The 21,923-nt window shown below is 39.2% G+C and overlaps 1 protein-coding gene across 4 annotated transcripts in view; it reads right to left on the reverse strand.

The window, feature by feature from the left end:
* Nucleotides 1-21,923, reverse strand: part of LOC311259924 (CUB and sushi domain-containing protein 3-like) — a 220,555-nt gene that overhangs the window by 100,270 nt on the left and 98,362 nt on the right. For all 4 annotated transcript variants that reach the window (XM_084357339.1, XM_084357337.1, XM_084357338.1 and 1 more), the window contains 8 exons: nt 21,566-21,757; nt 19,966-20,092; nt 18,681-18,883; nt 17,114-17,305; nt 15,531-15,669; nt 14,003-14,190; nt 13,452-13,646; nt 9,808-9,924 (listed from right to left, as the gene is read on the reverse strand). In XM_084357339.1, coding sequence (XP_084213465.1) covers nt 9,808-9,924; nt 13,452-13,646; nt 14,003-14,190; nt 15,531-15,669; nt 17,114-17,305; nt 18,681-18,883; nt 19,966-20,092; nt 21,566-21,757 — 1,353 coding nt within the window. The remainder of the gene's footprint in view (nt 1-9,807; nt 9,925-13,451; nt 13,647-14,002; nt 14,191-15,530; nt 15,670-17,113; nt 17,306-18,680; nt 18,884-19,965; nt 20,093-21,565; nt 21,758-21,923) is intronic.

Consider the following 21,923-nt stretch of genomic DNA (forward strand, 5'->3'; position numbering starts at 1 on the left):
CAAGTACAGGTGTAAATGCACTCAAGATGTATTGAGATCCAATCTTTCAGACCACATTTGGAGGTGGTCTGGGAAACATATGGCCACACTCATTCATTCACATTCATTTCACGTGTACACAAATGAGTTTAAACTGACAGACAGTCTAGTTAACTGATGTCCTCTGCGAAACCACAGCAACAGGCAAAATTTATTCACAAACACAACACTGACTGCCTGATTTCCATTTGGTCCACTTTAATGAAAATTACGTGTTTGGGCTCTCTTACCTGCCAAGGTAAGCAACAGATGTTTGTGAACAGAGTCTGTTTCAACTGTTACTAGTAACTGCAATATCTCGAGACTAAATCTAAAAAAATCTTTTGTTAGATTTAATAAAAAAAAATTTAAATACATTATTTCTTCCTTTGTGTAATTTTTTTTCCTGTTTCCTGAAATCATTTGAAATTCAAGAGGTTACTTGAGACGTATGTCTCATTGTAATACCACATGTGAGCTGACGTATTTAGAGCTATCCACTTGTGACTGGATCACCCAAGACTGCTGGGTATAAACAGGCTCAATGGGAGTTCAGGAAATTAATGATCTTTGACAATAAAGTCCATATTGTGGCCAGATTTATGTCAACACAATTGAAATTAGGCCATCTCCTGAAATATGGGTTTTGAGGCTGGGTATCAATTTTGACATATATTAAATATATTAAAAGCTAAGTAATATCAAATAATGTGTTTAAGATAGGGGAAATCAAGTAGTAAACAAAATGTAAGGGCTCCCTATAAAAATACAATAAGAGCAGAAGAGACTGCAGCGTATACATGGCTGCAGTCTCTGATTGGCTTAAATCTACTGTTCCTCCACTATAAACTTTGACTGCAGTTTTCACATTTCAGCTTCTTTATCATCTCGGCTTTTGGGATGGAGTCCTTTGCTTGTCAAAAACAAGGGCATGTGCTGCAGATAGGATCATTACAATACAGCAGGGAAGAAAAATGTCATAATCTTAGAAAGGCTCTTTCAGTCTCAGTCTCTCCTCCCACTGCTATTTCATCTTTCTTCCACAGAATGAATAAGCACGGCCCTCTGGATCACTTGTGTGCTGTGTGTAGTTGATGAATTATCATAAAACTTATGTATGCCAGCCAGGAAGAAAATTTCCACAATGCAAAGTTGAGATCCCAAAGTATGTTGTCTTGCTTATGCACACTGGTTGCAACAGAGAGACCCTGTTTAGCTGATTGTCTTTAAAAAAACTAAAAACCAATCTACCCCTGCATTGCCTTTGGGTTATGTTTAGTATTACTTTTAGACAAGGTTTTGGGGCCCAGACACTATCACTGTTGCCTCACAGCAAGACAGATTCATAATGTTTTTTCATGTAGCTAAGTAAAGTGTTATTAAGTATATAAGATTCCACTCACTATAAATCTCTGGTTTAATGTTAGTAGAAAAAGAGTCTGCCACTAAAGTAAGGGAGAGAGAGGGTCTAGTCCACATTCTATGCCTTTATAAACAAATCTGCAAAATATGCAGCATATTTGCCATGGGTGTGTATAGTAATAATTATCAGCCACCCACCTCGCTTACCACTCACCAATGCTAGATGACTGCTAGATTGTTATTTATGACTCATCAGCAGGTGCTGGTAATAAATAACCACTTATACCCACGTAAATATGTGAAAGTAGACTTCAATATTTTAGATGATTTTTAAGTTTATTAAGCAAAAACAGAGAAATAGCCTATGTTTCAGATTACATTTCATCACTGTAATCCATCCATCAGTACAGACTCATACTGGAGACCATCTGGTTTATTAGAGTATCCTTTTCCTTATAATTTTTTGGGGTTTAAGGTTGAGCTGACTCCTTTGTGTCACAGGTCAGTCCTGCACATTTTGTTCCAAAACAATTCAGCTTATGATTTTTCAGTGTTCCACTTCTAACAGTGAGGCAGACCAACTTCCTGGGCCATTTATGAGCTGAAGCTACAGCTGGAAAAATAAGAAAACATAACAAGGACAATGCAGCTTAAAACACCTTCATGTGACAAGACTCAAGGAAAATACTACTGGTTCCTGTTGTGTGGTACTGTCCTGCTGGAATGCAGGACTGATGTTTACATTTTCAGTAGTGGCATCACGGAAAGGCAATTGTTATTCCACTTCAATCAGGCAAGTCTAGATCCCAACAAAGCCTTGCCACCAGCACATCAAATCTCCTTCGTGATGAAGCAGTTTTGGTGGAGTATTTATCTAAAATAGAGTATAAAAGTGAGATGACTGTTGACATGTGTCCTGAGTGATCTAATCACACGTGGACAGCTCTAAGTACAGGCGTGAACACTCAAGACACATTAGGACGCTTTTGATATCCGATCACTTAGACACAATCGGAGGTGGTCTAAGCTGCTTGTGACTATACTGGTGGCGGTGTTTCTTTTGTGCGACCGGCTGTTAGTGTGTGCCACAACTAAGTTACAGACATGTGGTGCGCAGACAAAGATACATTTCAACCCGGCAGGAGGATGTACACTCAACAAAAATATAAATGCAACACTTTTGTTTTTCTCCCATTTTCCACAAATTGAAGAAAACAGAAAATACTTTTTTATGCACACATAATTATTTCTCTCAGATTTTGACAACATATTGGATAACATTTATATTAGTTAGCACTTCTTATTTGCCAGTATAATGAATTAACCTGACAGGTGTGGCATATCAACATGCTAATTAAACAGCATAATTAGTGTACAGGTGTGCTTTGGAATGGTCAAAATAGAAGGCCACTCTAAAAATATGCAAATTTATCACAGAACACAATGGTACAGATGTTGCGAGTTTTGAGGGAGCATGCAATTGTTATCCTGACTGCAGCAATGTGCACCTGAGCTAGTGCCCCTTAGTTAAATGTTTATTTCTCTACAATACGTTTTCTCCAATATCATTTGCAAGAGTTTGGCAGGACATGCAACCAGCCTCACAACCGTAGACTCTGTGTAACCATGCCAGCCCGGGACCTCTACATCAGGCTTCTTCACTTGCAGGATTGTCTGAGACAGGCCACCCAGACAGCTGATGCGACAGTTGGTTTGCAACCAAAGAATTCTGAACAAACTGTCAGAAACCATCTCAGTGAAGCTCATCATGCTCTTCATCCTCACCAGGGTCTTGACCTGACTGCAGATTGTCATCGTTACTGACTTGGGTGAGCATATGCTCACCTTTCAATGGTGTCTAGCACTTTAGAGAAGTGTTCCCTTTACGGATGAATCACGGTTTAGACTGTACGGAGCAGATGGCAGAGGGCTTGTATGTATACTGAAAGCCACCACTGTCCTAACACGGACTTTACAAATTTGTGCTCACAGTCTGAGAGAAATAACGCTTTTGTGTGAATAAAAAAAACTCTTCAATCTTTTACTTCAACCGAGAAAACAAAAGTGTTGCATTTAGATTTTTTTGATTGTCTGTCTGATACTCACCCAGCAGGGATGTAAGGGTTGATATGTCTGTGCCCTTAGCTGGTGCCGACAGCCAAATTTTTCTTGCTGCGTGAGATGGGCATCATAGCCCATTGGGATGTTTCACTGTGGACATCATCATGTGCCAATTCAGGACACATTGCCCTAACTTACTACTTGTCTGTCGAAAACCATTGCTATTTGCTATGACAACAAACTGTTTACAATTAGAGTAACATTTAACAAAAATATTTTTGGTCAGTCAAACTGAGTGGTATTGAAGTTCTGACTGGTACACAGCCTCTCAGGTAAACTACCTCTGGGCCATGCTGTGAAAAGCATTTGTTCAGGACACCACTAATCCAACTGGAATGTAATCCAAGCCAACTTTTTGCCCACAGCCACTGCATTAGCTACATGTGCCTTAAGGCAAAGTATGCACAAAGCCCAGATAAGGTGTTGGAGACACACTCAGCACAGGCAACAGCAAAAGAGAAGGAAAATGGCAGCATATGTTTGTCCTTCTGGCTATGCATTATGGAAGAGTTACCTGTCGTCTTTGCTTTGTGGCAGCACAGGCCTTTGGAGATTCTGGGCTATGACAGCATACACCAGCCTCATTTACAGAAACCAGAGGGATTGTATGACAGCACAGACGCATATATTTTTAATGACCCATTATCACAGTGAAATTGCATCAGCCCTTTTGGCTGGAAGTATGTGGCTGCACCTTGGCACAACCTGCATCCAGTCCATTAGACTTCTATCTTGGGTAAAAACTCCCCACTGTGGATTGAAAGCTGTAAGTACTGGTCACTCCAAGATGGAGAGAGAGGAGAAATAAAGGCAAGAGGACAGGTGTACAATACTGCTTTCTTTCACTTCCAGTTATATTTTTTGCAAGTCTTTATCATAGCTTTAGCTTGTTGATTTTTGAACAGCGTACAGTACAATTCAGGGGCGTATCTGTCAACTAGCACAAGCCATTACACTCACACAATGGGTACCCAGAATCTCATCAACTTGAAAATCACAGGTTGTCAAATGCAGTCATTCATATGAGTACTCGACACACTCAAATCTGACACACTATAATTACACATCCATAGACATATGTACTGTATGCACCTGTGCAGCCACATAGCAAAAACATACCCTACATCAAGGTGGGGCCAGAGCAGAGTTCACAGTGCATATAAGGCTAATCACACCAAGGCTGGTGTATAAACTGTAAGCTGACGCAGACAGACAAGGTAATGGTTTTTTGTGGGGGATGTAGCAAGTCATGTACTCAGGTGGCCCCAGGCACAATCTTACTCTCCAGCGAACATCACTGATGAGTCAACAATCAGCCCCCGGGGTCAACGTTTTTATGATTGCTCTCAGCAGCACTCTGTTTCTCTCTCCCTCTCTTCTTGTTCCCTGTCTCGCTCATTATAACTCTCTCACTCATTATCACCCTCTCCATCTAACTTGTTCTCTCTGAGACTTTCACATTCAGCAAAGATCTATGGGCCTCTTTCTCGTTGTTACACTCACTCCCTTTACCTCTTGCAGTATCCACAGTCTCTCTCTCTCTCTCTTACTCATTCTCTGTCCATCTTGTTACAGACCAGATTTATTACTGCAATCTGTCAGTACTCCCGTCTTGCCTCCCGACACATTCTGTGGCAACCAATATGCATATGTTCTTGTTTGTATTATATAAACACATACACTGGAGCTTTAAAAAAGCCCCGGGCAGAGAAACAGGGGTGACTGAATGTTGTGTCTACGAAATCAAATTCACCAGTAACCCATTATGAGCATCCTTCCGGTGAGAGAATGAAAAACAACTTTCGCAAACTTAAAAACAATTCAAAATGTGCTGTTTTTAATGGTTATTTGATCAACTACAAAAACTTGCCAAATTAGGTACGGAGTTAGAGTTGCATATTATGCTACTCCAGAGCATAAGGAATAAGCTGGAATTATCAGCCTCAGTCGTGCATATGGCTTCTGACAGTCATCTCAATTTTAATGAGATTTTTAAATCCAGTTTTCAAAGGTTATCTACATTATTAACTTTATTTGGAGTGAATGTTGCTTCATCTCACTGGAGATATTTCATGCACAATCCAGTTAAAAACAAAAAAAACACATATTACCTAACAAAATTAAAAAAATAAAAAAAATATATATATATATAAGAAATATCATACACTGTCCTGCTAATTGGAGGAATTTGGCTCACCTCTGGAGCCATCAAACATTCGCAAAGGAGGCTGCAACAAACACACAAATCCTCTAGGCAAAATACAAACTATACAAACTTGGACTGAAAAAAAAAAAAATCAATTTACCTTGAAGATGGGTTTGGCATTTTTGTCCAGGAATTATTTTTTTCTTGTGTAGCAATGCACAAAATGGGGCTTTATCTTTTCAAAATATCTCTAAAGTCAGTCTCCCTTCTTTTACATATGAAAATACCATACATTGCTAGAAGCCCTATACTTCCCAAAACAGCTATATACTAGCCACTGAACTTCGTGTAAACAAGAGTGAATTCTTGGGGGGCCAGTGTATGTCTGTATGTTTACAAGCATTGCCTAAGGCAAAGGTTGAGTGCCATGAATAATTCATCTCTTTAAAAAGAAGCAGAGTTATTGTTTGAAATATGACTACAACCATTATTTCTGACAGAATAATTAAACATTAAAGGGCGAGACAGATGCACATTGTACCTTAATGATATCCGAATGGTGCAAAGTAAAATAGGCTATGCACAGAGCATTTTCACAAACAGATGAATGTAGAACCGTTTTACTCATATACACACAGTGTGTTTTAAGCACTAGTGACATCTACAGTACCAGCTCTTTTTTTTAAATTACAATTGTTATGATGATTGGACTACATTACACTTTGGTGTATTACAATGTTATGGATGGACGTCTATTATGTGCATACATTATTTTAATATATCAGGTGCAAAATGCAGCATGGCAAAATGTGTTTCAGACACAGGAAGGTATGAACAGTCTGACAGAAGCTATGACAACTTGGATAGAATACTGTACATCTATACAAACCGCACGATGATACAACTAAACAAAATGTCTGCCAACATCCAACACATGTAAACATCCCTAAAATTGTCACAATCCTTTGCAGTGACAACCTGTTAGAGAATCTTAAAACACACACTATAAACCTGTGCTTTTAGGTAAAACTACAGAAGGAATTGTTGCTGATTACAGCATGCCATCAGTATTAGTATTATTTTTATGTATGCAGGCAAAAATCTTGTATTTTGAAAAAACAAAGTTGCAGGGAATAACTTGTACTGCAGGGCTCAACAATAAAAGCTGCCTATTTGCCCCACGCAACAAGATCTCAACCACTATCAAACATATAACTTGATCTGGCTGCCCTTGTTGGCAACCAGTTTCTGCTGTTATATAAAAAGAAACAAGCACAACGAATAAAGAAGGCTGAATTCCTCACCTTGGCATTGGAGGAAAATCAGAGAGCTGCTGTCATAGTTACTTACTCTTGTAGACAGAGCGTACTGTCACTACTTCACCACTCAGCCAGGTGCTCCAGCAACAAGAGAGCCAAATGTGAAAAAATATCACTAACTGTCTTACTCTGTCACAAAGGCAAAGCTGAAATTAAAGGATTTTTCTTTTTCCACAACCTGTAACCCGGTCATCTGTGAAATAGTGGCCAAGATCTGGGAACATGGCAACACTGTGCATATTATAATACAAAATCAGGTTATCATTGAAAATATTTTCAACAAGAACACTTTATCTGATGAGGCTTACAGGAAGTGACAATTTTCCCTTGTGCATTTTACCTTATTATACTTGAGGCTACCTTGTAAATACGCAATTTAAAACAAAACATCTATCCAGCACTGTTAATTTTATTTTTTCTCATTAGCAATGCTAAGTCTCTTGATTTTAGTCAAATCCATTTTAATATGATCAAAAACTCAGACATAGCTTTCATTCTGGCAACCAACAGCTGATGGCTGATTGCCATTTTGGCAAACATAGCTCAGACATGATGTCAGGCACTATACTGGCATAAACTTAATCAAATATTCTAATAATAATAATTAAAAGCATGTGCTTTAATTCAATTTAAATGTACTGCTTCTAACTCTAAAACTGTTCAGTTTTCTGAAAAGGTTAACATTGTGTGCTTGAAACATATTTCAAATATTAAGAACATTTTACAACACATTTATTTATATCAAGAACAGCCCTCTTAGCTACAGCTTGACAGCAAAAGAAATACATCCACACAATACTGCACGACCTCCCCTCCCCTCTACCCAGGTGTAAAACCCTCTGGTCATTGGTCCAGTGTCATGAGATGGTATTTCGCACTGACCTTTTTTCCTGCCAGTTCAACCAGTTTGACACAATGTCTCAAAGGCTTATGGTACGCTATCGGTCATATGAGGGACTCGGAGACATACATTTTATAGTCTACCCTAGGCGCTTACAAATTTCAATTACCTGTATACTGGACACTGAAATGTGATTTCTGCTATCACACTGCCTATAGGCGTGACTCAGCTGCCAAGCAGAGAACAGAATTTCTGTCCTTACCGTTTCATTAATACATCAAAACATAACTTGAGCTTATTTTTTAATGTGATTTAACTCACATGATTAAGTTCAGAAACGTAATGAGGTTAACATAAACAAACAATAAATAATGTTCAGAGGTTGAAATATGCTGGACTGTATAACAAGTCATTGGCTCATTTTCTAAAAGCACCAACGGAAAGACTGTATGGAATAAGCTCCGTTTTGTCAATTGTCATCACAACAACAAGCTGTAAGCTTAGAGTTTGTTTATCATTTACAATGTGCAGGGCCATGATCTGTTCTGGCTTCTTTATCAAACATTCATACGTATATTACTAGTGAAATGAGCGGCACGTCCTTTAGATAATTTAGGATTTACATCATACCTCCAGTTGTAGTCTCAATATTTATAATTTGTTCTACCCAAGCTGTGAACCCTAGTTGCTTTGTTAGGCTACTCAGAATACATTTCCATCAAGCCACGCAACAGCAGTCTTGTACATCATCAGTGGGACTCTTCAATAGCCTGTGTCTGCACTCCCTGGAATAAATTTGCAGGCCCAGGTGGGAATGTTGCTCGGCGACTTCCACACTCCATTAAGCTTTTGCAGGCAGTTTAAGCAAAGGCTGCATTTGTATGCAATATTTATAAAATAAAAAAAAAGAGAGCTGTGGGTTCTTGGACTCCATGAGCAGTGGGAGATAGCAACAGAGGATGTAAACTGTCGGGCTGGATCATCACACAGGGGATTAATCTGTGTTTCATAAGCACGGGGCTTTACAGAATAAAAACCTCTGCCTACGATTTCAGCAGCTCTTTATGACTAACATGGAATATTGAGCTGAAGCGCATCAAGGTCTTCTAGAGATCTTTGTTGAATTATGTATATACAGAGGCGCTTGGATAAACTGAGTACCCATGCATTTTCTTGCTCCATCTATTGCCCACAGCCTTTCACTACTTGACCTTCGTCTCCATTACTTATGGCACAGAGTATTTGTCATGTCAACACAATCATTTTTTTGTCTTCACTGATCCTATAGTGCTCATGTGTCTTGCTGAAGCCCAGGCACTGCTATTTCTCAGCTTGAATTTGTAGCTTGTACATGAAAGTGTGATGAGGTGCAGCAGTCCCCCTGCAGTGTGTTGGTGTATGGGATTCTAACATGCATGTATTGATTAAATTTGATTTCATAGGAAACACAGCACTGTGAGGGATAGCAGTGGTCCTCACTGACCTTTGTCTCTGACAAAGAAAATAAAGCAAATGGTTACACTTTGATGTAACCATTTGCTTTATTTTCTTTGTCAATTCACCTGTCAGATATGAAGGAAGTATACAGGGATTGAATAATAATCCAGCTACAGACAAGCATTTAACCTGAGTGTCAATGGCTGTAACCAAACCAATCCACACTTACAAACTACTGAAATGCATGAAAAACAAATTAAGTGCTTCAGGGAAATGAATAATGCAAGTCTAAACATTTTGTTTGGTAGGATTCTGTCACCTATGACCAGCTTTGAGAGTAAGCCTCTGCTTCTTCACAGACTATCCTCTTTCCTCATCATTAACACAAAACTCACAGCAAACACAAACAATTATCTCTCTTAGCCTCCTCTTTTCGCTTCATGTTTGAAGTAAAAATATTTCTGGAAACCGGCACCACATACTGTATGGGCTATAAGCAGCAGTTGAAGAGAATAAATAAAAACATTCTGCAACTATGTGCAAATAATGCTTGAAATGCTTACCGAAGTCTCCAGGGACGAAGATGTCATAGACACAGGTCTGGCCTCTGGTGTAATTATGTGGGTAGTTTGGGGACAGCACAGTTCCCTCTGAACCTGTGAAGTGACCTCCACACGGGGCTGTGGGGGCAGGAAATAAAGCAACAGAGAGGCACAGTTAACAAATGTCAAACAACCATTTAAAATACCTGGGGAAATGAGGCAATACAATATAAATCAGCAAATCCATTATGCCTGGCATAAGTGCACAGGTAAGCAGTTCATATCACCAGATCAGGCGATAAGTCACCTTTGAACTTCCAGCTGCTGACAAATATAATTGTAGCCAGCATGCCAAAATAATTTCACACTTGAGAGACACTTTTTAAAAGGAAAGTGAGCTGTAAAAGGGCAGAAAAGGGAAGTCTGAGTTGTGTTAACAGGGTTAAAACCTCAAAGGAAAACAAGCAGCGATGAAAGGTACCTTTTGCCTTCAAAATACCTTAAAACACCATCAATCAACAGAAAACCCAATCACAAAAGTTCCACACCCCTATGACTTTAATCAGCCCACAGTGCCCAGGAGCATATTTTGAAAAAAACTCAGATTTAGCTCTTCAAAGATGAACCGGGGTTTCAGTCAGCAGGATCTGTACATAAGACGTCCAAGTTGCTCTTGATTTGCAGTTGCTGGATTTCCAATTTTCATTGATGAGAATATTAGAAATGACTATGCATTCACATTAATGTACAGTTATGCAGTTGCTGCCAAAGCCATACTATGGTATGAAGACCCCCATCCACGAGGGGGGACCAACACGTCTTGCATCTCATAAACTTGTACTTGCACCATCATCATAGTTTCAGTTAATCAATACAAACTGTGGTCTGTCCTGCACCTGCACCCCATCTCTGTCCTATTTTGCACTATCCTGATGATGTACCTAATTTGCCAAGAGGCACTCTAATGCAGTTGCCTCAGACCTCACAGACCGCCATCAGGTGGGGGAGCCTCGACTGTAAACAAACACACACTCATTTGTCGGAGGGAAGCAGTCACCAGCTGCTCTGAACCCCCTGTGGCCGACACAATGCACATGTCACTGCTGTTTCATCGAGCACTGCACAGGAGAGGATGAACAAAAGTGAACAGAGGCGCTAATGTAGAAAGATGGATCAGCAATTTATCCGCATTTAGTTGTTGGAGTAGCAAGAGGCATGTAATCAAACATATGTGATGACGGCAAACGGGACTCTAATTCAAGCTGATTTGTTAGACAGACTGGGAACCACAGTGCCGTGGCGGGTGAGGAATTTGAGAATGCTGCTCTCGGGAAGGAGGGCACGCCTAACTGTCAATCAGCAGAAGGTGAGAGCAGACCTAAGGGAAGGATGGGATTCGCAGGATATGCTTTAATGGCTCAATTTTGACAGGTGGGTGCAGTGCTAAGGAGAAGTGTGCAGACTCCAAAACCTCAATCATTTTGTGTTTTATAAAAGACTGATGGGTAGAAATAAACAATGCCCCAAAACAGGTGAGATATTACTTAGATCCATCCATATGATGATACAGAGAATTGTGTTGCCATTTACAGTAAGATGTCAATATATAAGATTTCATTTCAAGATACCTCACAAAAAAGCTGTGAATAATGTCCTCATAAGCAGATAGTCAGCTGCAAATGAAGAGGTTCTGATGGTTTTAGATTTTAAGTGGTTACATTTTAGGGATATTGACCCAGCCCTTGAATGCATTTCATTTGGACAGACACAGGAGCTAATGGAGCCATCACAACACAATAGCACAAATTTCATGTGCTGAATGTATTTGGCGAGAAGCTGAAATGTGGACAGACAATGGATTCAATGGATATGTCAAATATGCTAGATGTAACCACTGCTGATCCTTTAAATTTGACCGCTTACACTTGGCTATTAAGAACTGTGAAATCTGGTTAAACAGATAACATTTTTAGCATGTCTGTATATTACAGTGTGATTGCTGCCTGCGGCCCATAGAACCGTCCAAGAACAAATAATACAAAAAGAACCTGTCTTGTTGGCAGCTACTGAGTTTTTAAAGTAAACTGAATGTTTGTCTTGGTTTGAAAATACTATCAACTTCATCTTGTTGGAACATAATGTGAAGGGACGGAAGCTGACTATATGTTGGGGGCAGCTAAAGCCACTGGTATTAGCAATTAGACTTGCAAGTCAGTTCAAATTTGGTCTCAAAGTGAAAATTCTAAATGGAGAGTTGCTGATGGACTTTTTAGTAAAGCACATAACCCCAGAGCTGTTCAGTGAAGTCGCGCAGGTGCCAACTGTAAAAGTAATGAATAGCTCCCTGGTGTGAGAGTGGGTGCCCCTTGTTCCCCACTGCTCAAAATGAGCTGAATTCTAATTCAACCTTGGCAGATTAAATACTCTGAGGATAATTAAAAATGGTGTAATGCTACTGGAGGTAGGAGTGCTGGGTGTGAAACTCCTCATATATTTTCTCACTTCTCTCCTTGACACCATGTTCACTGTGCTCTGAAAAGCCTTTATGAAATGCAGACAATGCAGATTTGGCTGTGAATAATAAACAATTAGTATTTAAATGTTATTTTATAAACTTTCTGAAGTTACTTTACATGAAATCATTCTGCAGACCAGCTGGACTCAATACACAAGTCAAACCCTGTGGCTTTTAAACTTCAGTTGAATATTTTTTTTTTTTTACTTTGCCACAAAGGTTGCTTCACTTCTTAAGAAGTCAGGGCCTTGCAGATCATGAATGTATTAATATTGCTTTTGTTCATCAACCCTTTCTTTCAAGCTGACATTACTTTGGTAAGATTAACTAGAACTGAACATTTTTTTTAAAGGTCAGTTTATTTTGAATTTATGAGTTGATCCATTAGTAACCTGAAATAATATGCACAAACAGTAGTTAGATCATATTGCTATCTGTGTCTGTTGGACTGATGGGGTTCAGCTGCACACTGTAAACCATATTCAGCATCTGGGTGCGTATTGGACAGAAGGGATATTGGTATGAAAATACAACTCTGAACACAATAGTTTTTCATCTTGGCCAAAGCCAGAACAATTAATTAATTTTTTTAATAAGTATTGGCTGGTGTTTAGAGTTACAGTATTGGGAAACTTGATATTCAGCTTCTAAAATATTTATAATTGAATGTGACTTACGTTTGCGGCGTCATCAGAAAAAACAAATACACACCAATTACCTGACATACACAGGAGTCTGTCTTTCCGTCTAGAAATGGCCACATTACAGTCATAGTTCTGACTGTAATTCTGTCTATGCTGTATGAATTTATGTTCCTTTCTGTTCATTTCTGTAATGGCCCTACGAGGCTAGAGCCCCCAAATTGTTTTAGTCTATTAGTGATGTGTCTGTTATAAACTTTTACTTATTAGCTTAGTGATGTCCTTCATATCTTGAAATGAAGTATAGATTAACTACAATGATTTAAGAGCTCCAAATTGATAAAACACAGAATTCTCTCCAATGAGTTTGCTTTTCTTGCAATATGTTTGAAAAGTGCAAGCCACCTCTGTGTCTAACAAGATAGTCCTGCCAAATACTGACCAAACAGCTGGAGAGCAGTTCTCTGCTACTCAGGCCCTTCTGTTAATGTAGAAATGTTGCCTCTCACCTTGACATCTTGGTTTGGCTCTGTCCCACTCTGGTCTCTTGCTGTTGCCCATGACACATGTCAAAGTGGAGTAGCCCTGAAGCAGGTAGCCAGCCTCACAATGAAATGTCACCATAGAACCCAGCTTGTAGTCAGTACCCATTCTAGTGCCATTCATCATATTCCCTGGATCAAAACACGCTTCCCGCAGTTTTGCTGCCAATCGAAAGAACAAAGCTTTTAGTTAACAGTGACAAATGTCTGAAATAAGAGGGGGTGCAAATTAGACAGAGAGAGGTAAAAATAGTTATACAGGATGCAAGGATGTGTTTGATTTAACAAAACTGTGTTATTAAAAAGTAACATGGTAAACATGGTGGGAATGGATAAGGGTGAACCAAAGGCTATTCTCACAGCTGGCATTAACATAAGAGAAATTAGTTGTGTACAGTACCATACATCAAAGAATTATTTTCAAATTCATTTATATATGGATCCAACTAAATCCCTTGCTGTAACACAAACATGTGAAAATGCATATAGAATCCCACTTGCTTTGGCCTTCAAAGTACCTTTATATTCCAAATGAAAGCCGGTGTAGCTCACAGAGCCATCACTGCGAAATGCCAAATACATAAAGTTGGAAGTGCTCTCAATCTTCTCAGGAAGTTTACTGTCTTGAAAACTGCCAATCAGATGAGCGCTGCTGTCTGGCCCATCGTAGATGTACAAGAAATCATAGTTGGGCTCAATACTGAAGCTGTAACGAGTCAAAGAAACAGACAAATGAGAGATAAAACAGGTATTATTTTTGCCAAGTCTTAACAACCAGATTGTACAGATTGTATGTGAGATTTAGAATGCATTAGGGTTTCAAAATGAGTGTGCACCGCAGTGCTAGAAGTGAGTCATGCCAAGCGATTTGTTTTGCATCTCTCGACAAAGAGATAAAAAAAGATATCTCCCCCAAGAGGTGAGAAGAGATTAAATTGTTGTGACACTGCGCTGGCACAAAATCTTCCCAGACGGCAATGGCAATGCAGTGTGAAAAGATCGTTTCATATTGTAGAGCTGTATATCAAATCACATGCCGCAGTGAGGGAGAGGGGAGCATTTGTTTTCAAAATAATGAGCATGGTTTATGACAAAAATGTAAATAGCTTGGAGATAATTGCATTTGAGTTGGATCAAGGCAACTCCAATTTAAAATCATGACTCCATCCTTTCATTTGGCATTCCCAAGGGAGAAAATCAGCATTGTGCTAACTCTATTAGATGTTTGTTTTGAAGGACAAAGTTGAAAAAGAAACAAATTTCTCTCCTTCACCTCAAGAAGATGAAAAGTGGAAGAAAGAGCCAATGTGCCAGTGCTCCTTTTCTAGCCCTTTATCGAAACACTTTAAAAATAATGCTCAACAGTTAATGCTGCCTATGAAAAGTGCCCTCAGCCCCATCTTTGAGTTTGATTGTCCTGTGTTGCTTAGATTGCAATTAATAATGTAAAGCTTATGGCCTTACATTTAGCTTAGAAGATTATGCCTGCAATACACAGTATTCATCTAGAAATCTTGTCTCACCACATTTCAGCAAAGTGTAAGGAATACATCCTTCTAGGTGTTTGGAGAGGGACTACTGCTTCCCCCTATCTCCCAACACACCTGGACTCAAACTCAGGTCCTCTGCTTAACACACATGAACAACTCTGCTCAATACTATGACGTTATAGCCTGTTCCACTGCGGAACACAAGCAATTCCATGGCACACCCTGAGCCACGGTGCATCCACTCAGAACTGACTCCATTCTGTTACAGGTAGGTTACAATCATGCCACAGGTTTAGGGAAACATACATCTTGTAAGCTACTGGACCACGTACTTAAAAGGACAACACTGTGTCCAGTATTTTCTATTGGAGCAACTGTTCACATCCTGCAGAAACCTGAAATTTCGGGATCGCCTTTCTAATAATTGTTTCAAATAACTGTGAATAATGTACAAACCCCTGTGCTTTAAAATGTAAATAATGCAAGTGTTTTATTTTATGTTTACAGTAAAAACAACTAAACAAAGTTAGATGCAGTGAGTGGCAACTCATATTACCTGATGAAAGCCAAGGAAATGACATAGTCAGAGTGGACAGTAATAAGCCAGTCACAGTCTTTGCTGTGTGGATAGGGGTGTGGGTAGTTGGGAGAAAGGATGAATCCTGAAGATCCAGTCACATTCCCACCACAAGGAGCTTGAGAGATTACAAAAAGGAAGAAGAGATGAAGGAGAAAGATGCATACAGTGATCACAAAGAAAGTCGTTAAATGTGCCTGACCTGCTGCAAACGCCTTTGGCTGAGCTGAATTCAGTTTGAGACAGGTAAGAAATGAACACTTGTAGGTCATTAAATATAATTGAAGCAAATTCTATGACCTTTGTCAACCTCTATCAGCTACAACCATCAGGTACTGCAATGACATCAAGCCAAAAAACCAGGGCATTAGAAGGACCATGCCATTATTTCCCTACATTATAATCAAGGGGTATTTTTCTGACACTTGTCTTTCCGAGATATTGGATCTTGCTGGTACATTTTCCAATTAATTTCTAGTGTAGCCTGTGTTTTATTCAGTGTTTTATTCAGTGTTCCATTGGTCAGATGCACAAAAGTTTTCTTTTAGTTTTTTTTGTACCCGTGGAGTTGTACATAGCGTAATAATTATACAAAGGGAGGGAAAAAAATATCTAATGAACAAATAGATCTCAGTTATTCCATTCAATAAAAATCTTTCATCAATCCAAGTGCTATTTACCTTTTGCTCCCTGCCTTTGAAGTATTTATTTTGATCATGTTTTTCACTGTTTGATGTGTGATTATTGGATCTCATTGGGACTACAAAGATGAAGCAGATACTTAACTAACGAAATATTAAGACTATGAGATTATCAATCAATAAACACAGGCATTTCTGCTCTAGGGATTTAAACACATGGATTATGTTAATGTGATTGTTTACTTTTTTTTTAAGCCTCTGTATGTTGCATGTTATGTCCTGTTGCACTATGAAGAAGTTTTATTGACATTGTGATGAGTATGTTGCTCTTATTTAGTGTGGTAACATTTCATTTGTACAATTTTTGTAAGGACAGCTGACATTTACATCAAGTTTTCACTCATACAGACTTGCGTCTGGTCTAATTACATTATGCTGAGTCCTGTGATCTCTACAAACGCTTAGCTCTTTCCTGGGTAGAGGAAAAACAAAAACCTCAGTTACACCCGTTGGCAGCAACTCAAGAACATCTAGGTTTCTTCGGACCTACTTAGTGTAATTATTTCTAATTGCATTGTTAAGTAATTAGCTGTTAAGCTCTAATAAGACAATGTGTTGGGAGACCTTAGAGTACTCAGTCTTTGACTGGCTACAGAAGTGAATTTGTCCACATAAGAGTTGGCAAATATGTCCGAAGAGTCTTACACATATTTTTAAGACAGAAACAGAGAATTACAGTCTCTGCTATAGTAGGTTAAAAGAAAAACTCTCACTCCCTCTTCCTCTCACCATCTCTCTTTTACTGATCCCCTACACTTCCCTCCTTCCACCCATATACAGTACCCCTCTCCTTCTCCTCCACACCTCTCCACCTCTCCCCTTCTCCCTCTCTCTCTCTTTCTCTCTCTCCCTCCCTCTCACCAATGCAGCTTGGAGGGCTGGGTTGCCAGTAGTATCTATTTTCCACTTGGATGCAGGTGATTCTGCTCTCCCCCTGCAATTCATATCCCGGATCACAAGAGAAGGTCACTGAGTCGCCAGGCTCCCGCCCTTCCCCATTGCGACTGCCATTCATGGGAATACCTGGATCTCTGCACGCTGTTGCAAGCGAACCTGAAGGACAGACACATACACTTGACACATTCATGTATAAATGCACATATGTACTATATGCAAAGCACAGGGAATCAATGACAACAAGAGAACACACACACACACGCACGTGCGCACACACACACACACACACACACACACACACACACAGAAGGAGTTTCATATCACACAGTAGACAGCTGTCAAATTGAAACTGTAGCTCAAACAGAGTTAGAGCACAGAGCAGATTACAGACTGATATCAGTCAAAATCCTGCCGTGTTTTCCTAATCTGTTCTCCTAAAGCACAGCTGTGGAGCAGCCCAGAGCTACAGAATGATTTGGTAAAATCTGATGGATTCTTCATATGTTCCCATCTTGACAGATTTTATTGAGAGACTTAACACAGTTAAGTATATTGCAGTTTGGTGTTGTGTTTCTTTTTTTTTTTTTTTTGTCAAAATTACGAATACGTAAACACAGTAAATACAATTAAGAGAAAAATAAATGTGTGGCATTAAAAAGGAAATGGTGACGTTGTGATTGCTAAATACCTTATAAAGCACAATACATTTGGTTATGTGTTTTCAAGATGTAGGTGCAAAGTAATCACTCAATAAGATTTTAATCCATCAAACAGGGGATCAGACATTTAACATCACAACTACATAGACAATAATTATAAAAAATATAACGCTACCCTCAGAAATATGTTTTCTCTAATGGTACTGCAAATAGCTGCAAACCTGAAAACACACTAGTATACTCAAAAACATCCACAAGAATCTGTCACTCACTGATAGGCGCCTGCAAAAGTTCACTTAACACAAACACTGTAAACCATCAGCCTTAGGCAAACCGGCTATTTAAAGTACCACATGCATCTCCAGAATCGATTCCAGCTTCAAACATGTACACTGACTCACATGTAATTGATTTTTACATTAGGCTTCCATGCCTGTATACTAAAGGAAATGAAAACAAACTCATCATACATGCCATACATGAGGTGTTATAAAACTGCTTTACACATGTGCTTGGTTTATAAACTACTCACCAGCATAACATGCAGACTGCAATCAGTATTATAGTAGGAAACTTTGTCACAGGAGACTTACAGCGGTGAGCGTATATACCCCGTCAGTACATGGGTAATGATTAAATAACATACTGAGGGATCCAAACAGCTTGAGGAAGTGTTAAAAAAAATCTACATTATAATTCAATTTGATTTGGGAAGATATTCATTAGAAATGAGGATGCTATTAACATTAAACATAGTCCTTACATCCATGTAAGCTGAATGAGATACCTAAGGTTTTTCCATTCCTCACAGTAACTCTCGCTGATCCTGTACACATCTACAGTACATCAACTACTCAGAGGGAAATACTTACTGGAGAAGTCGATGGCAAAGCCAGACTTGGTGATATAAAAGTCAGTCTCAAACTGAATGGTGACAACATTGAGAGTGGAGTGGATCCCCTCAGGCAGCAGTGAGCCGCTAACCTCCTTCAGAGACATCTCGTTCTCAGGAGGCCCGTCCCACACCTTCAGGATGTCGTGGGATGCCTCTGTGTCGAATGCAAGAAACTGGAGACTGGGAGAGATGAGCACAATAGATTTTTACATTGGCTTAAGTCCAATAAAGTCTGTTTAGGTCAAGGCATTGCATTAAGTCAATTTACTCATTTAGTTGAATTCACAATGGTTTTGCTCACTTGCGCACAATTTTGCATGTCAAAAACAACAAAAGCAATAGTTGCCAAAAAGGCAAGCAAAATGGGTGCTGAACTTGGCAGGATTAAATTGAGTTCAAAGCAGAGATGTATCTAGAGACAGTGTCCCCATGCCTTTGGGCATTTCAGTTGAGATTTGGTATCATCAATCAATTTCTGCCAAAGTTAGAAATATGAGAGCACAGACTTATCTGCAATCTCATCAAGAGATGGCCTCAAGCAGCTCTTCTGACAAAGAATGTGTGGCTGACTTTATGAAATCATACCATGTTTACTTCGACCTCTAAGCCCAAATGGTTTTTATTTCACAGTAATACTAGGAGCTCTCAACCAAAAAAAGTGCTTCCATGTCCTGGGGAAAATTCTCCCGGGTGCTGTCAAAGCATCTATCTCCCAGTCATTGTTAATGGAGCTGCTGCAGGCTGTCTGGATGAAATCTTCATTTAGAGCAAAGTTAATTTTATGCTTAAAATCTTACAACATTTTTAGGATGTTTTCATCTTTAAGTCTTTCAAAGTCAGGTCAAATTAGGAAGACCTCAGTTAATTTAGGACGTATTCAACTCCCATCAGGCAATTGTGCATAAACTGCAGTCTCATGATAACATCAATCAAATTCCTTTCAGTTTTATCACACAAATCCAGTGAGTGTCCTACTTTGCATTTGTTTATTTAAACTTAAACACTTTAGAAGGCCCAAATACAAGTCTTTTTTTCTCACTACCATATTTCATGACCTATGATGCTCAATACAATTTGCATATTTTGATCAATTATGGCACATCTTTATTTAGATATTTTAAATTATAATCATTGTCTTAAACGTTATAAATGGCTTGGAGTTACACCAAGACAACAGCAACATTTTTCATTCATGCTGGATATACAGTATATGTATAAATATGCATGCATTATATGGCTATATTATTAGCAACATACGTTACCTGACAATGTTGCCTGAGCTGACCTCAATTGTCCAGGTGCACCTCAGGTTGTTGTCATAGGGGAAGGGATACCCAGGAGAGAGGATACGCCCTGTAGACTCACCCTTGAAACTGCCACCACACTCCGCTGCATACACACACACACACACACACACACACACACACACACACACACAATTAAACACGAGAAGACACATAAAAACCTCTGAAAATGCAAACTCATACAAGAGGAAATGGAAACATACAAGCAAAGACTCACAGAATGTGTTGAAATGGAATACAGAAAACACATATGAGTCCAAGCTCACTGGAGCTCAGACTCCAAAATGAGAACTAATGAGCAACAGTTGAGGCTCGGCTGAAAATAAACAATTTTTTTTTTGAACAGGTAATGGGATTGCGATTGGGTCTTCTTGCATGAGCACAGATACTCACAGACACAAAACATGTTTCGTTTCTAAGTATGCCTCCTAATGATGCCATTAATTAACTTTAAAAAGACTGTGTCCAGATAATATACAGGCTGGGCCTTGCACTTCAGGGAGGACACTGCTACAAATGTTAATAACTGAAGGAATATCTTATCATCCAATCTATGTTGTCTCTCCCCTGGTTATCGTCTTGCTATCTATATTACACAGAACAACTGGCACTTAATTAATAGGAAAATTGCATTAGATTACCACAGTGGTAGTCTTTAATCAGTATCATAACACTGGGCAAATGTAAAAGTCCTTGACAGGCTCCAGGATGTGGCCCTGGAGAAAGGGCTGGAAATCCTATTTCACATTTAGCTCACAAATACAAAGCTCACCATCAATATTGACCGTTCAGTGAACCAGCACTGTTAATCAGTTAATCAATAGACTGATTTCACTTTTCTTGTGATTGTATTGAACATGCCAAAATGCTAAACTAGAGTCAAAAAGGACACATTGGCATTTAAAGTGCAATTCTGCACACGTACGGAAATTTGTAAATCATTTTTTACCCTAATCCATCACTGCTAGACACCAGGAAACAGAGACTGCCTCACAACACCTTCCAGACTCTAGCAGCATGCAGGTAATAGCTTTATCATTTCTAAGTCGTTCTGTCTCAGCATGTTCTGAATATGAAAGTACAGCCAGGACTGTACATCATCTCATTGACTAAATCTGACATTAATAATTATGCCTTTACTTCCAGAAAAATGCTGAACAATTGCACATGGACTAAAACATTACACAACCTATGAATGAAAGAGAATCACAGCAACACAGTGAAAGCTCAATAGCAATTTAGACTGCTACTTTAGTGTTGTTAATGACTCTATACAGCCAGTTCTGCATCAAGGACACACAGTGAGATCAATGATTCACAATAGACCAGATGTGTTTATATTCTCTTACAAAATTACAAGCAGCCTATTTTCATTCAACACAGTTCAATTAAATAGAAATCATCTCTGGATAAATCCTTAGGATTAACACCTAGCGGAGCAATGTTGACAGTGAGCCTGGCCTGAATAATAATAAAAGCTACTGCAGAAGAAGAGAGATGGACAAATGCCAATAGACAGAAACTGAGACAGCATGAAGACATAGGAAGGGAGAACTACCTATACATGATGGCAGGTTGTTGTCCCATGCTCTTCTCTCCCCAGTCATGCACTTGAGTATGCCACTGCCGTGCAGGGTGTAACCTTGGTCGCAGCCAAACGTGATGGCACTTCCAGCAAAGTGACCCTGGTCACTGACTTTAAAGCCAAACTGCGGCACACCGGGATCATCACAGTGGGAGAGTTCAAAGCCTAGACAAGATAGATTAAGAGCAAGGTGAAGAAGAATCTGAGTTGAATGGATGACATGACCTGAGTATCATGAAAACATATAAACACAGAACTGCTTGTCAGCATTTCAAACCAAGATCACTGGAGAGTAGCCTTTCAGTAAACCAGCAGCATATTCCCATTTATC

Source organism: Pagrus pagrus (genome assembly GCF_965226575.1).
Source record: "Pagrus pagrus genome assembly, chromosome: 7".
In the NCBI taxonomy this organism is placed as follows: domain Eukaryota; kingdom Metazoa; phylum Chordata; class Actinopteri; order Spariformes; family Sparidae; genus Pagrus; species Pagrus pagrus.